This window comes from Embiotoca jacksoni, unplaced genomic scaffold, assembly GCF_022577435.1.
Source record: "Embiotoca jacksoni isolate LCO1_2020_lvr unplaced genomic scaffold, fEmbJac1.0.p SCAF_65, whole genome shotgun sequence".
Classification (NCBI taxonomy): Eukaryota; Metazoa; Chordata; class Actinopteri; family Embiotocidae; genus Embiotoca; species Embiotoca jacksoni.
In genome coordinates this window covers 1,385,896-1,400,837 of record NW_027185420.1, presented here as the reverse complement: position 1 = coordinate 1,400,837, position 14,942 = coordinate 1,385,896, and the positions used below count along the sequence as shown (strand labels likewise).

The following is a 14,942-nucleotide window of genomic DNA, read 5'->3' as shown; positions in this document are numbered from 1 at the left end:
AGGTGTGTGTGTGTGTATATTCATTGGTCTTACTTTTTCAAAATAAATATTTGTATTTATCTTATTTTATTGTATTTGTAATTTTTTTCTTATTGTGTGCAACTTATTTGTATTTTTTTTTCCTAACTGTGTTTCTATGCTGCTGTGACGCCTAAATTTCTGTACTGTGGGATTCATAAAGTCTTATTTTACCTTATCTTATCTCAAACTCCTCGGCTAAGGTTATGAAAAGGTCGCGGGTTGGCCTTCAACAAGTAATCTTACGTAAGTAATGTTATCCGCTCGCCTGGCTGCAGGTAACTCCACTTGTATTAACATTTGCACAGCCTCGCTGAAGGGGTGGACCAATCAAGAGCAGTGTGGGCGGTTAACCTCCTTCAACTGTGATTGGACGGCTGGTGCTAATATTTTTTAAATTCTCGCCAATTGGGGGAAAAAAAAAAATCTCGTCAAGCTGCTGCCGTTGATTTAAACAATTTGAAAAATATGTTGTACTCAGACGCGTTGGTGGAAACGGGCAGTAGGTAGTTGCAGCGTCAGTTTTGGCGCATGCTGATTGGTTGAAATGAACACCAGGTCTATGTAGGTAGGATGGAACAACTGCAAACGATTCCCAATTGGAAATGTACTAAATTCCACAGACTTGAACACCAGTCTTCTGGGTTAAATGTCCTTTTGTCTGTTTAACTCAACGAAACCCGACTTCCTTCTTTCATGGACTTTTTCCATTCTTTCTACTCCGTCACAGGAAGTCCCTCATAAACCCGAGTCATCATCAAAGGTCACCTTATGCATATCTTTCTGACGCTAATGAGCTTTGACAAAACTACCGTATTTGACACGCTGGTGAATTCACAACTGTTCGGTAAAAAAATGTACCCATTTGATTGGAAACAATGATCCTGATAGATCAGTGAAATAGTCTCGGGGTTCAGCTGTTTTTTGTCCAATCTGAATCCTGCATCAAACTTGCTTTTTGACTGTAAATCATTTCAAAATCCATTTTGGTTTGGGTTTTTAACATTTGTGACCAATGTTAATGATTAACTGAAAATAAAAAAAAATATGCTACCCGGAACCATCAGTTTAATGCTCGTTGCTAATAGAAAGCCTTGATAAGATAAAATTAGATATTTTTACAGATTCAATGAAAATAACAAAACCCAAACTCCATCATACAGATTTATAAATGTACCAGAATTTTATTTGAATTTTCTGTTATTGTACCTTTAATTTCTTGAGCTAGCTGAAGCACATTGTGTATATGGTAGGTGGTCAAAGTTTTATTATGTGTTTAACAAAGGCAAAGATAATTGTAACTTGTGTTTCACAATCAATAATAATATCTGAGTTGCATTGTTGTTGGTTTTACTGAAGGTGGAGACGATAGGTGATGCGTACATGGTGGTCGGAGGTGTTCCAGTCCCGACAGAAACCCATGCTCACAGAGTGGCAAATTTTGCTTTGGGAATGAGGATTGCTGCCAGAGAAGTTACCAACCCTGTAACAGGCGAACCACTACAGGTGAAATAAAACAAACTGGAATTCATGTGATAAATATGACTTGATTCCTTTGATACCTATGAAATGTTTCAGTCTCTCTAAGAAAATGTCAGCAGTGGTGCCAACTTCATCACCATAGATCTACATAGATGGCTGGCTGGCTGGCTGGCTGGCTGGTTGGATGGATGGCTGAATGGTTGGATGGATGGATGGCTGGCTGGATGGTTGGATGGATGGATGGATGGATAGATGGCTGGTTGGATGGATGCCACAAGGGGAAATTTCTTCGCTACAGCAGCATGTACAGGTACAGGGTCAAGAAATAAAAATGACAGAATAAAAATAGATGTAGTAAAAGAAAAAATATTAAATATTAAAATTAAAAAAAAAAAAAAAAAAGCATATTAGATAAAAAAAAATATATAATTAAATTCAACTAAATTAAATTAAACTATTCTATATCTATTGTTGGTGCTAATTAGAGGCCTTTTCTTGAGCAGAGTTGTTGGCTGTTAGTTTCAACTCAGCACACAAGCTGTAATTTAAACCAGTGTGAGTTCTGGTTAATTGAACCCATTTTTTAATCAGCCACATGCTCGTTTTTACACAATTGATTTGGTCTTTCTGCATAAAGTTAATGACACTATGCCAAATTTTGTTTTGTCAGTGAAAAGAGTGAAATTCGTTTAGTCCCCCAAAAATATTTTCTCATAAAAAAAAGCCCTTTTTAGGGATTTGAATTCCACATTTGATCAAAAACTGATAAAATAAACTGATTCCAGTTCTGAGTCCAATTATCAAATCAAATTTATGCCTGCAGTGTCTGAGAGAGGTGCTGGAAATCATTAATGAAAGGAATCAACTTGGAACCAGATCCAAGTTGGAATTTTCTATTGGAACTCATTCCTAGTTTCCCTTAATTGAAATAAAACATACTTTCATAATGATCTATTTGTGAAGATAGATTTGATTTGGTTAGACTTTGAGATTATAATGTCTGTTGTTTCTGCTTTCAAAAAGGAAAAAAAAAAGGAATTTTATGTGATTTTCTAAAATAAAGTTGAGTTTAGTGTCCCGATACACACCGCTAATTGTGTTCATATGTGCATGCCAGCATGTATGTGCTTATTATAGTGCGTATGTGTGTTTCAGATCCGCGTGGGTCTTCATACCGGCCCCGTGTTAGCTGGTGTGGTCGGCGAGAAGATGCCTCGCTACTGCCTGTTTGGAGACACGGTTAACACGGCTTCCAGGATGGAGAGTCACGGAGTCCCGGACCACATTCACCTCAGCACCTCCACATACAGGTGTGTTTACAGATATAAAATAACTGGGTTGTGATAGATTTACAGACTAAATAAATGGTCAACGCAGGAGTAGCTTTTATGAAAGGCTGAGTGACAGTAGTGTTCTTTGTTTCGTGGTTTCTTTCTTGGTTTATTCTGCTGATATGACAAATGCTCCGGCAAATGAAAACCCAGTATCACGACAAAAGCGTGAAATACACACACCGGCACGAGAGCAAAACGTGAAAAAAGCCATGCGTTTGGTCTCTCTAGGCGTGATAGTTTCATGCTTTGAAAGTATGAAACTTATGTAAAAAAAAAACATTAGTAGGTTGGAGGGAGTACCTTGGTTGCATGAATCAGAGACCGCCATGCGGGAGGTGGAGGTTAAAATCTAGGAGGTAATGACATTGTTCTTGAGTTTTTTGGGGTTTTTTTACCTAAAAGTTTAATTTCCCTATAAATCACACGGCTGTATGTCAAGCAGTAGGTTTAATTTTTGCCCACTACAGGAAAACGTGGAACTATCACACCTAGAGAAGCTGAAGCGTGGCTGTTTGACATTTCGCTGTTGTGGGCCGGCGTGTCTATTTCACGTTTTTGGCAAATTAATAATTTAGATTACATTTTTTGTGTGAACATTTTAAACACATTTTGGATTATATTGTGGTCACTGTGACATGACTGTGGTGGCGGGGTGTGGTTAGCTCAGCTGCAGGGGGTAGAGAGTGGGAGGAGTGGTTCAGGGAACGGTGCCGGGAAGGTTTAATGAGCACAGCTGAGCCGAATGTGAGCTGATGAGCTCTCCCCTATAAAGGGGAGCAGGGCGAAGGAGGCTGGGAGAAGCGTTTGGACAGAGACATTGGTGTGTGTGGTCAGGGCAAATAAAGGCATTTTACACCCGAACGTGTGGCTGAGCGTGTCATCTGTGTCCAGGAGAGACCCCGGTAGCTCCAATCTTGCTACAGTGGAGCCCAACGTGGGGGCATGGACACAGGTGAACAGCAGAGCGGAATGCCGACGCTGCCGATCGTCGTGTTAGGGCAGATGCTGGGCGGGATCGCGGCGATGCAGCGCGACCAGGCGGAGGTGAACCGCCAGCTCCTGGGCGCGTTGCAGGCCCAAGCCGAGCGACAGACCCGCGCCTGGGAACAGCTCGCGGCCCGGCCAGCGGCAGCCCCACCAGCGCCAGGACCGTCGTCCTTCACCGGGGTGGCCATGCACAAGATGACGCCTGCGGATGAAGTCCAGTCCTTTACGGACATGTTTGAGTCGATGGCGGAGGCGTGTGCCTGGCCGGCGGCGGAGTGGGCGGTACGACTTCTGCCTCTCCTGACAGGGGAGGCGCAGACAGCAGCTCTGGGGCTGCCTCCCGGGGCCAGACGACGGTATGCGGATGAAAAAAGAGTCATTATGGACCGGCTGGGCTTGTCCCCAGAGGACCACAGGAGGAACTTCCGGGAGGCTAGGCTCGGGCCTGGGGACCGGCCATTCGCCTTCGCTCAGCGACTGAGGGACTCGGCGGCCAGATGGCTGCAGCCGGAGAGCGCAGGAGGAGCGCCGGCAATGGTGGACAAGATCGTGGTGGAGCAGTTCACGGAGGGACTGCCGGCCAGGACAGCGGCATGGGTCCGCTGCCACCGTCCGGCGACGCTAGAGGCCGCCATCACCCTTGCTGAGGACCACCTCAGCAGGCAGGGGGGATGGCGGTCGGCCGCCAGCTGCAGCCCGACTGATTCCTGTGCCGCGGAAGAGGATCCAGCAACCGAGGGTGGCTCGGGCCCTGCCAGCTCCGCGGGCACTAACAACCTCCAGGTTCACCGATCCCACGGGTCTGGCCGGCCCCGGCACCCTTCCCAACCTGCAGGGGGGTCCTCAACCGCCAGGGCAGGAGTGTTGGAGGTGTGGGCAACCCGGACACTACCGGAGGGAATGTCCATTGCGCAGCATTTTGGCAAAGAGTGTTGCGCAGGCTCTGTTTCAGGTCATCTCCCGAGTCGGAATCCCGAAAGAGATTCTGACTGACCAGGGCACCTCGTTCATGTCACGAACACGGAGAATTTTATGGATTACTGGGCATTAAGTCTATTCGGACCAGTGTTTATCACCAACAGACTGACGGGCTTGTGGAGCGTCTGAATAAGACTTTAAAGTCCATGATTCGTAAATTTATAATTGGGATAAATGGCTTGATCCTCTGTTGTTTGCAGTGCGGGAGGTCCCCCAGACCTCTACGGGATTTTCTCCCTTTGAACTGCTGTTTGGCAGGAAACCAGGAGGGGTGCTCGACCTGCTTAAGGAAAACTGGGAGGAAAGTCCGAGCTCCGGCAAAAGTGAAATTCAGTACGTCATGGACCTGCGAGCAAAACTCCACACACCGGGTCAGATGTCACGTGAGAATTTGCTCCAGGCTCAGGGGCGTCAACAACGGCTGTACAACAGAGGGGCCAAGCTGAGGCAATTCACACCGGGAGAAAAGGTACTTGTATTGCTTCCTTCTTCCAGCTCGAAACTCCTCGCCAAGTAGCAAGGGCCCTTTGTGGTCACACGGCGAGTAGGGGACGTCGACGATGAGGTGGTGCGGTCTGACAGGGGTGGAGCTACACAGCTCTACCACCTCAACCTCTTAAAAGCATGGAGAGAGGCGGTGTCTGTTTCTCTGGTGTCCGCGGTATCTGAGAGAGAGTAGCTGGGGCCAGAGGTTCCAAAGTCCACCAATCCTGCCTCGCTCCCTTATGACATCCATCTCTCCGGGACCCAGAGAACAGGCGTTGCCCAGTTGCAGAAGCAGTTTGCTGATGTGTTCTCCATGCGGCCAGGACGCACGAACCTCATAGTGCACAACATTGAGACGTCTCCGGGCGTGACGGTGCGGTCACGACCCTACAGGCTACCTGAACACAAGAGAAAAGTTGTTCAGAGGGAATTGGCGGCTATGCTGGAGATGGGAGTAATAGAAGAGTCCAACAGTGCCTGGTGTAGCCCCATTGTTCTTGTTGTCAAGAAGGATGGATCTATTCGGTTCTGTGTGGACTATCGCAGGGTGAATGATGTGTCACGATTTGATGCGTACCCAATTCCCCGGGTCGACGAACTCCTGGACCGGCTGGGCACTGCGTGTTTCTTCACGACACTGGATTTAACCAAGAGCTACTGGCAGATTCCTCTCTCGCCAGAGTCCAAGGAAAAAACGGCCTTCTCCACTCCGTTTGGATTATACCAATTCACCACACTTCCCTTTGGGTTGTTCGGTGCCCCGGCCACGTTCCAACGCCTCATGGACCGGGTGCCGCGTCCGCACGCTGCATATGCGGCCGCCTACCTGGATGATATAATCATCCACAGCACCACCTGGGCGGAGCATGTGCAGCGGTTGGGCGCGGTGCTGGAGTCCTTGTGTCCATCAGTTATCCATCGTGTCCATCGGTGTTGTTAGCTAAAGTCACTCCTTCTTATTAGTTTTCTGGAGGCCCATCTGAAAATAATCCCTCATTAATTAGAAAATGAAGTTAAAAAGACCTGTTTTTGGGGGCGTGTCTGTTTGATTGACAGGCCTGCGGTGTAGTCAGGTTACAGGTATCAGTGGGCGGGACGTAGTATCGTCAGTTTTCAGTCAGTCAGATACACCATTGCCACTCGGGTATACCCTACTCCCGCCATACCAATATTCTGTCACAGTTAGAGCACCACCTACTGGCAACAGGAAATTACTCCTTTGATGTGCTGATCCAGTTTAATTTGATTACAGTAAAATTTAATAAAAAACAAAGTCTTAAGACCTCAATGATGCTAAATAAAGAGGCTTTAGTTTTCTTCGAACGCCATTAACATGATGGTGCATAATTCCCCATGAAAAAAGGACGTTTTTGTGACTTGAACATACATTGTCCAATCTGCCACCTATTTTAGGTTGACTCAAACTTTATCTCATAAACTTCTCCATGTGCCTGCTACCAAACTCTCACCCCTATCTCTTGTTTCAGAGAGCTGAAGGATTCTGGGTTCAACATACAAGAGCGCGGGCAGATCGAGGTGAAGGGTAAAGGCCAGATGACCACCTACTTCCTGTTTGGGAACCTGCTTTTGTCAGAGGATGGCATCATGGGAAGAGAGCGTGGAGTGAGCTGTCTTTACGGGGAGGGCTTTCATGGTCAACGCCAAAAAGGTAAAGGACGTGAATACCGAAATTTTTTAAAGAAAAATCATCAGGGTGAAAACTTACTTGGTACTGAATCTAACTGATTATCATTTTGGTTCAGAGTGAACAAAAAACATTGAATTCTCTCACAAATCCTGAAACTTATTTTGAAAGGCGAAGCTTACAAAAAGCTTTTGCAAATAGGTCAATGACCTGCAGAGTATTAACTCGAGTTAACTGAAGTCAGTTAAAGTCACTCGAAAAGTGAAATAAAACTGCTGCTAGCATTTTCAGGTAAACATCAAGAAGTGCAAACAACACAAATTAGCAATAAAGTAGTTTATCTTTAGCCCGCAAGGCTCCCATACTTACAAAAAAGTATTCAAAGGACAGATTAATATGACGGAAAAACCAGGACACTTAAAATGCTGCCAGAAGTGAACCCGAATGACCTGATGGAAGACTTTAGGACACAGTCACGTACTACGGCTGGCTTGAGCGGTTTGGTTTTCACAACATGACACGGTGCTAAAATCTTAAACACGAGTCCATGGATATCTTTGTTCCGACCAGACTGAGGTAGCTGAGCAGTTTAGTGTTTCTATGTACTATATTTATTCAGTTGGAGACTAGAAATCCTCTCTGTTGCTAGGTGGTTGCTAAGGGTCGGACTACTTCCTGGAGTACTAAACATTGCGTACGTTACATTACTTTACCTAAGAGTCCACGATTGTTTTTCAGTTCGTAGTCGTACCCCATGTGTTGCCATGGAAACGGAGATCGCGCTGACAAAAACCTTTGCATTTTGAGAGTGAATTGCTCCACAATATGAAAACATTTAGATTACATGTTTTATTTAGTTGGTAACTTGTATAATTAATTGCGTGCAGGTATTGTCAAAGAGACAGACAAAGAGCCTGACATAGGAACTGAGACTAAGCGCAGAGACGTATCCTCCGATGGCATCACCGCCGTGGACCCAACCCGCTCGGAGACGATCGCCCCCTTCGCCTGGGACGTTACCCCCGCCGTACGAGACCGACAACGACAGTCCTAACACACCCACACACAACTTCAACAGCAGACTCTGCCTGTTGCTCTGACTGAGGACCTACATGAGCTAATATCCCATATATACCAGATACTACGCCCCGCCCACCGATAGCTGTAACCTGACTGTGCCACAGGCCTGTCAATCAAACAGACACCCCCCCCCCCACAAAAAACAGGTCTTCTTGAATAAATTTAGCAAATTAAGTAGACCAAATGTGTGTTATAATTAGAAATCATCCAATTTACAGAGATATTTGGTTATTGAGTAGAGTAGAATGTTCATCTGAGATTAAAGGAAGAGAACCTGATGATGTCACAACATACTGGAGCAGCTGGAATAAATGACAACAGGTCCAGGTGAGACAAAATGTCCTCTGATTGACAGCAGAAGTGATGACTCAGCAGATGAACATGTTATTAGTGCCCATTATAAGGATTCAGATGCAGTCTAGTGTTTCTTTATCATGAGTCCTTTGAGTAACACACCTCTTCCTGTCCCTCTGTCTGTCTCGGTCCCTCCCTCTTCTTCCCCTCTTCCACCTGTGGGACCAGGTGTCCCACTTTGTGAGCCCGCACAGAAATTGTACATTTTGTATGAAGACATACAATTATTTCTGGTAAACACTGCAGGACAGAAGCTTTTCTAAAAACTGTCTTCTGTCTTTTGTCTAAAGAATAAAAGTTAAATTGTTAAACCCAGAGTTAATTTTGCTAATTTCTTCTTCCATCATGACCCGCACTGAACGATTTACAAATTGATATCATTAATGCAGAAGGATAAGAGACAGCACAGTTTAATTTTCAATTGTAACACCAATTCACAGTACTGTCACTGGATGGCAGTGTGGTCACACCGTGCAGAGAACACAGAGAAGAGACTCCAAAGTATCTTCTGGATGTATGAGGCTCGTTGAGATAAACAGTTCCCACCTGGGTGATAATTTCAGGGTGAATTTCAAGGAAAACAAATGGAAATATGAAAGCTTACTGTGGTCCTGTGAGACAATAAACTTTCTCTCACCATGTGAGGGGGTTAAGCTCAGGAATTTCTCTGGTTTCACGAAATCAAAAAGAGCTGTGATAAAAGCTTTCTGATTAGACATTGTTAATGATCTTATTTCAAATAATAAAGTCACTCCTTCTTCACATAAAATGTGTCCATCAGTTATCTCGGTGTTGTTAGCTAAAGTCATTCCTTCTTGTTAGTTTTCTGGAGGTCCATCTGAAAATAATCCCTCATTCATTAGAAAAGAAGATTCAAGAAGACCTGTTTTTGGGGGCGTGTCTGTTTGATTGACAGGCATGTGGTGCAGTCAGGTTACAGCTATCGGTGGGCGGGACGTAGTATCGTCAGGTTTCTGATCAGATCGGTCAGATCCACTCCAAACCTTGAAGGGAAAAAAGTTGAACCTCAGGAACCACTTGAATTAGAATATATGAAAAGGTTATTTTTTGCCCAATGACACACTAATATAAACTGCCTTCCTACAAGAGGCTTTAATTCAATGTCAAGAGGCTGACATTTAAAAATATTGCGAGGAGGCTTCATGTTTCCACATGTACGTTGCATATTGAGCTAGGATTGGCTTCCAAACAGTGGCGACATCAACTAATATATATATATATATATATAATATGTATAATAGCTTAGCTGCTAGGAAGCTAACAACAGGCCATGAATGATGAGTCACGTGCAGTGAGAGCTGACAAACAGTTTTCCTCATTTCCTCTCAGGCTTTCAGCAGTTTCACAGAACAGGGATCAGACAATCATGACGGTATGTGCTTTGCTTTCATTCACACGTGTGGCCGCTTTAATTACATCATTGTTTCCATGGTGTCAGCCTCAGCCCATTGAAAACAGTGAACACACCCGATAAATGGCCATTTCTGCAAATCACTTGCTGACATGGTGACTGGGAGGAGTGCCGATTATGTCTGAAGAGATGGATGAATTCACGCATTTTAAACATTTATGGAGAATGTGTTTCTTGAGCTCTCTCTTTTTTTTAAAATATCGATCTAACTGCAGCTAATTTGCCGTAATTGTAATAATAAATATTTATAATGTATAATAAAAGCACAGGTTTTGTGGGTAAGTGTGTTTTGTGAAAGTAATACAACCCCGTTTCCCAAAAAGTTGGGACGCTCTATAAAATGTAAATCAAAACAGAATGCAATGATTTGAAAATCATGTGATACCCATATTTAATTGAAAGACAACATATCAAATGTTAAAATGGATAAATTTGTATTATTTTATGAAAAATGATAGAGACATGTTTATCACTGGGTTACATCACTTTCTCTTTCAACAACACTCTGTAAACGTTTGGGATCTGAGGAGAACAGTTTCTGGAATTTTGAAAGTAAAATGTGGTCCCATTCTCGCCTGATAAAGGATTTCAGCTGCTCAACAGTTCAGGGTCTCCTTTGTTGTATTGTTCATGTCCTGATGCTCCAGATGTTTTCAATGATTGACAGGTCTGAACTGCAGGAGGCCAGTTTATCAGCGGACTCTTCTACTAGAGAACCATGCTGTTGGAATACGTGCAGAATGTGGTTGGACGTTGTTCTGCTGAAATAAACAAGACCTTCCCTGAAAGAGACGTTGTCTGGATGGCAGCATATGTTGCTCCAGAACCTGAATATATCATTCAGCATTAATGCTTCCTTCCAGATGTTCAAGCTACCTATGCCATGTGCACTAATTCAATTCAATTCAATTCAATTCAATTCAATTCAATTCAATTCAACTTTATTTATATAGCGCCAAATCACAACATAGGTTATTTCATGGCACTTAACACATTAAAGTCCGTACAGCGAGACTTTACAATATTATACAGAGAAACCAACAATTCAACAATTCAACAATTCCCACATAAGCTAGGAGGGAAAAACTCCTCTTTAAGGGAGAAAAACCTCCAACAGAGGGAAGAAAAACTCCCTTTAACAGGAAGAAACCTCCAACAGAACCAGGATCAGAGGTGGGCGGAGCATCTGCCTCCACCGGTTGGGGTGAGAGGAGAGCAGAGAGAGAAAAGGACAGCATAGAGATAGAAGAGAAGAACTGTTGGTGGAGACGACAAACGCAGAGCAGAGACATGCAGCTCCATGACGGGACATCTGGAAAAGAAAGAACAGAAACTACGCGAGTGAAGGAACTGAATGGAGACAACAGATAATAAGAAGAAACTATGGGAGAGAAAAAGATGGTGAGGTATGAGTCAGTTAAAGAGTAGGAGGAAAGAAAAGAAGCTCAGCATGTAACGAGGTCCTCCAGCAGCCTCGGCCTATAACAGCATAACTAAGGGTTGGTTCAGGTCTACCTGAGCCAGCCCTAACTATAGGCTTTATCAAGAAGGAAGGTTTTGAGTCTAATCTTAAAGCTAGAGAGGGTTTCTGCCCCTCCAACACAAACTGGGAGCTGGTTCCACAGGGGAGGAGCCTGAACACTGAAGCTCCGCCTCCCATTCTACTTCTGGAAACTCTAGGAACTCAAGGGAAGACATCTGATTCTGTCCCCTGGTTTCGCTAACTTCACGTTCCGCAAAATAGAGTCTCCAATAACCAGAGTTGGTTTCTCAGCGGGTGTTTCGCCGAGTGGGGAAAATCGGTTGGAGACGTGAAGGGGTCGGTGGTGAACCGTGGGCTTCTTTTTGGGACTATGCGTCCGTCGTACTGCCACCCAGCCACCCGGCTGTTCGGGTGCTGCGGGGGACCGGCTAACTAAACCTGTATCCTGGACAGCTGCGCACCCCCTCCCTGAGAAGCTCCTACGGCTAGCTGGTTATTTAGCATGGTGCACAGCCGCGATTCTAATTCTATGACCCTGGCCTCCAGAGCCCTAACTACACTACATTTATTACAGGTAACATTATCATTAAGGGAGGCAGGGTCGTAACTAAACATGTCACACACTGAGCAGGAAAAACAAGAAGAGGTGGAGGGGGAGAGGGAAGACATTGCTAACTGCTGAGCTAACAGTACCAAAACGCCAAGTTCAGTGAACGTTGGTCAAAGATTTAACAGTAGAATTGTTCAAGAAGAGCAAGCGTGAGTTTTAACTTGAGATTAGAAGAAGTGTGGAGAGAGTTAAGATACGTAGAATCCAGGAAAAGAAGCTGAAATAGCAGAGAAATAACACTAGTCACGATGTTTGTAGACAGGAAGTGACGCAATACGCTCACCGTGACGTCAGACGAGATGAACCAATGATGAACATCCACCAACATCCAATCCAATGACTAATGCATCCCTGTACCATCACAGATGCTGGCTTTAGAACTGAGCTGATAACAAGCTGGATGGTCCCTCTCCTCTTTAAAACTGGAGGATGCAGCGTCCATGATTTCCAAACAGAATCTCAGATTGAGATCCATCAGACCTCAGGACAGTTGTCCACCTCGCCTCAGTTCATCTTAAATGAGCTCGGGCCAAGAGAAGGTGAATCTCATATTCACAATAAATACTGTCATATTATTTATGCTGTAGTCCGCACATGCAGTGTAATACTGTATTCTATTCAAAACTTAAACATGAAAGTTGACGCATCCACTCCTTAAGGTTATTATTATAAATTATCACTCTGGTGATTATCCTCATTTTTATATAATTCATATTTGTTTGTTTTTTTGGCAGTTTCTTGACATTTAAAGTGACAGTGGATGCGTTAGTTCTGTGTTACAGACTTTGATACTTAACAATAAAAGCACACTAACCCTTCCTGACAAAGAGGCTGCTGAGGGCTGATAGGTAGAGCATACTGCTTTATTGGTGGACAATTTTAGAAATGACTTGACTGCCGCGAAAGCACATGAGTAATGTGAACACACACACACACACACACACACACACACGGAGACTCTCTTCACTCTAGTGGGTTGTGTAAGAAGATAATGGCTGAGCCAAAATCAGTCCACTTCAACCCATAATGACACATGCAGTGTGTTTCTGTGTTTCTCTCTCTCTGCGTGTGCGTGTGCGTGACAGCAATGAGGTAGAATAGAAATTCTTATGTAAGCTCGTCGGTTCGAACACACACAAGCGCAAATTATTCAGTCAGAAAGTTATCAGACATCTTCACAATTTGCACTTTTTGTCTTATAGATGTATTCTCAATAAAACACAATGACAAAGCAAACAAAATGTGTTTAAAGAAATGTTTTAGTGTTTAAAATAAAAAAAATTAACAGAAAAGTAAAAAGCAGTGTGCAAAAAAAGTTTCGGAAAACGCGTTAATGTTAATTTCTGCATTAATTTCTGACAAACTGTTGTAGCAGAACGAGGAGGAGGAGAAAAGAAAAGAAAGAAAGAAAAAGTTCGGAAGAGCCCTTTACCACCATGCCAGGACAGAGGTTAATGAAGAGCACCTGTGAGCTGGAGGCCGTCAAACAAACAAAGGAAGCACGGAGGAGAACCGAGAGGAGCGACTGGAGGAGGAAAATGTTTCCAAGTTTATATCTTGACATATTTGCCCTAAAAAAAAAGAAAGCGAAAAAGTGATATATGTAAAAGTAAAGAGAGATTTAGTTCATATTTTGAACTTTTCTGGAGAACGAGGCCCTGCTGGAGCCGCGTGGACCCCGAGTAGGCGGAAACCGAACCTCGGACCCGTTTGGATGCTGCTGTGTCTGGATAAGTCTCCTTTTAAAGACTCTCAATGCTTCTCCCTTCCTTTTCCTCATTCTTTCATCCCTACATTAATTAAGAGCTTTTGGATTTTCATATCTGGACTCTGAACGATTGATTTAATGGAAATTTATTATGAAAATGAATGAATAGTTTGTGTTATGTTTTCTTTGTGCCTTTTGTAGGGAGGTTAGCATCAAGCGCTGCGGGCTACCTCATAGCTGATTTATATTTAAGTTTATTTTTTTTTTTTTTTAAATTGACAAGGTAGAATTGTGATTATTCTTTTGTCTGGTGCCCAACTCTTATTTAGACTATTCTGGGGATAAACCTATGCTACACTGACATAGTGTCTTAAACCCAATCAGCCTGACTCCACCCGACTATTCCTCTCAGCCTCAGTCTTCGCTGTGATTGTAGCCTGGAAACCCTGTTTGCATTAACGTTCGCCCTGCCACCACAATGTTCTAATGAAATTATCAATAGAAGTGATTCCATATTACTGGATGTTAAATGAGTTTTCTCCACACGTCCAGTTGTCAGAGACGTCTCTTTGTTTGTTTCATCCAGCAGGTCTATGTGTTGAATGAACATGAATTAAACAGCATCTAAAGCTCTTATTTTGACAGCTGACGTGATCGTTGTTTCTGCATTAGTCACAGACGCTCTGTTCTGGAAACATACGCAGCTTTTATGATTTATTTTTGTAACGTTTAGCCCCATGGTTCTCTAAGTTCAATAGATTAAAAAAAAAAAAGATGAGAACTAATATATTTCTGTGATGGGCAGCATGATTATCATCACAGGAAGTGATTACAGATTTATTCTTTCATCAGGTAGTGCTTCAAAATAAATCACATTTTACTTTCTTAACTTGCAACTTTTTGTAATTGTTGCAATTTTATGCAAAAAACTCACTTAAAACAAATTACATAGACATTTTTGAAAAATCCCTCACAAAATTAAACATTATTTATCACAACAATGACAAAAAAAACACCTGGAGGGACTGATTGACCGCAGCGGTAGAGGTATATATGGTGGTCGATGTTTATTGCTTAAAAGGTATAAGCCTATTAAGATGACAGGAAAACAATCTTTGATGGAGTATTGCCAGACCTACGTATTCACCCAATGAATTAGAGGCTACAGTCCACATCTGTTAAGCGCAAATGGCACCATTTTCTGAAGGTTGCCAAACAAAACACATTCAATTCAGAGGCCGCCTCATAACACGACGGATGCATCATTTGTTGCAAAATTTCAATTGCAAATTTGGTAGAGTTGCAATTTAGAATGTAAAGAGCAGGTTCATAAATGTCAGTGTCA

General features: G+C 43.4%; 1 protein-coding gene across 4 annotated transcripts in view; it reads left to right on the top strand.

Moving 5' to 3' along the window:
• Positions 1–14,210, top strand: part of gucy1b2 (guanylate cyclase 1, soluble, beta 2) — a 36,951-nt gene extending 22,741 nt beyond the window's left edge. Inside the window, exons 14-17 of one of the 4 annotated variants that reach the window (XM_069175244.1) lie at positions 1,378–1,524; positions 2,656–2,810; positions 6,773–6,954; positions 13,262–14,210. In XM_069175244.1, the coding sequence (XP_069031345.1) occupies positions 1,378–1,524; positions 2,656–2,810; positions 6,773–6,954; positions 13,262–13,344 (567 nt within the window). In that variant the 3' untranslated portion in view covers positions 13,345–14,210. Of the gene's footprint in view, positions 1–1,377; positions 1,525–2,655; positions 2,811–6,772; positions 6,955–7,817; positions 10,731–13,261 lie in introns of those variants that run through there. The other 3 variants (XM_069175242.1, XM_069175243.1, XM_069175245.1) reach the window with 3 other exon arrangements.
• The last annotated feature ends 732 nt before the right edge of the window (positions 14,211–14,942 follow it).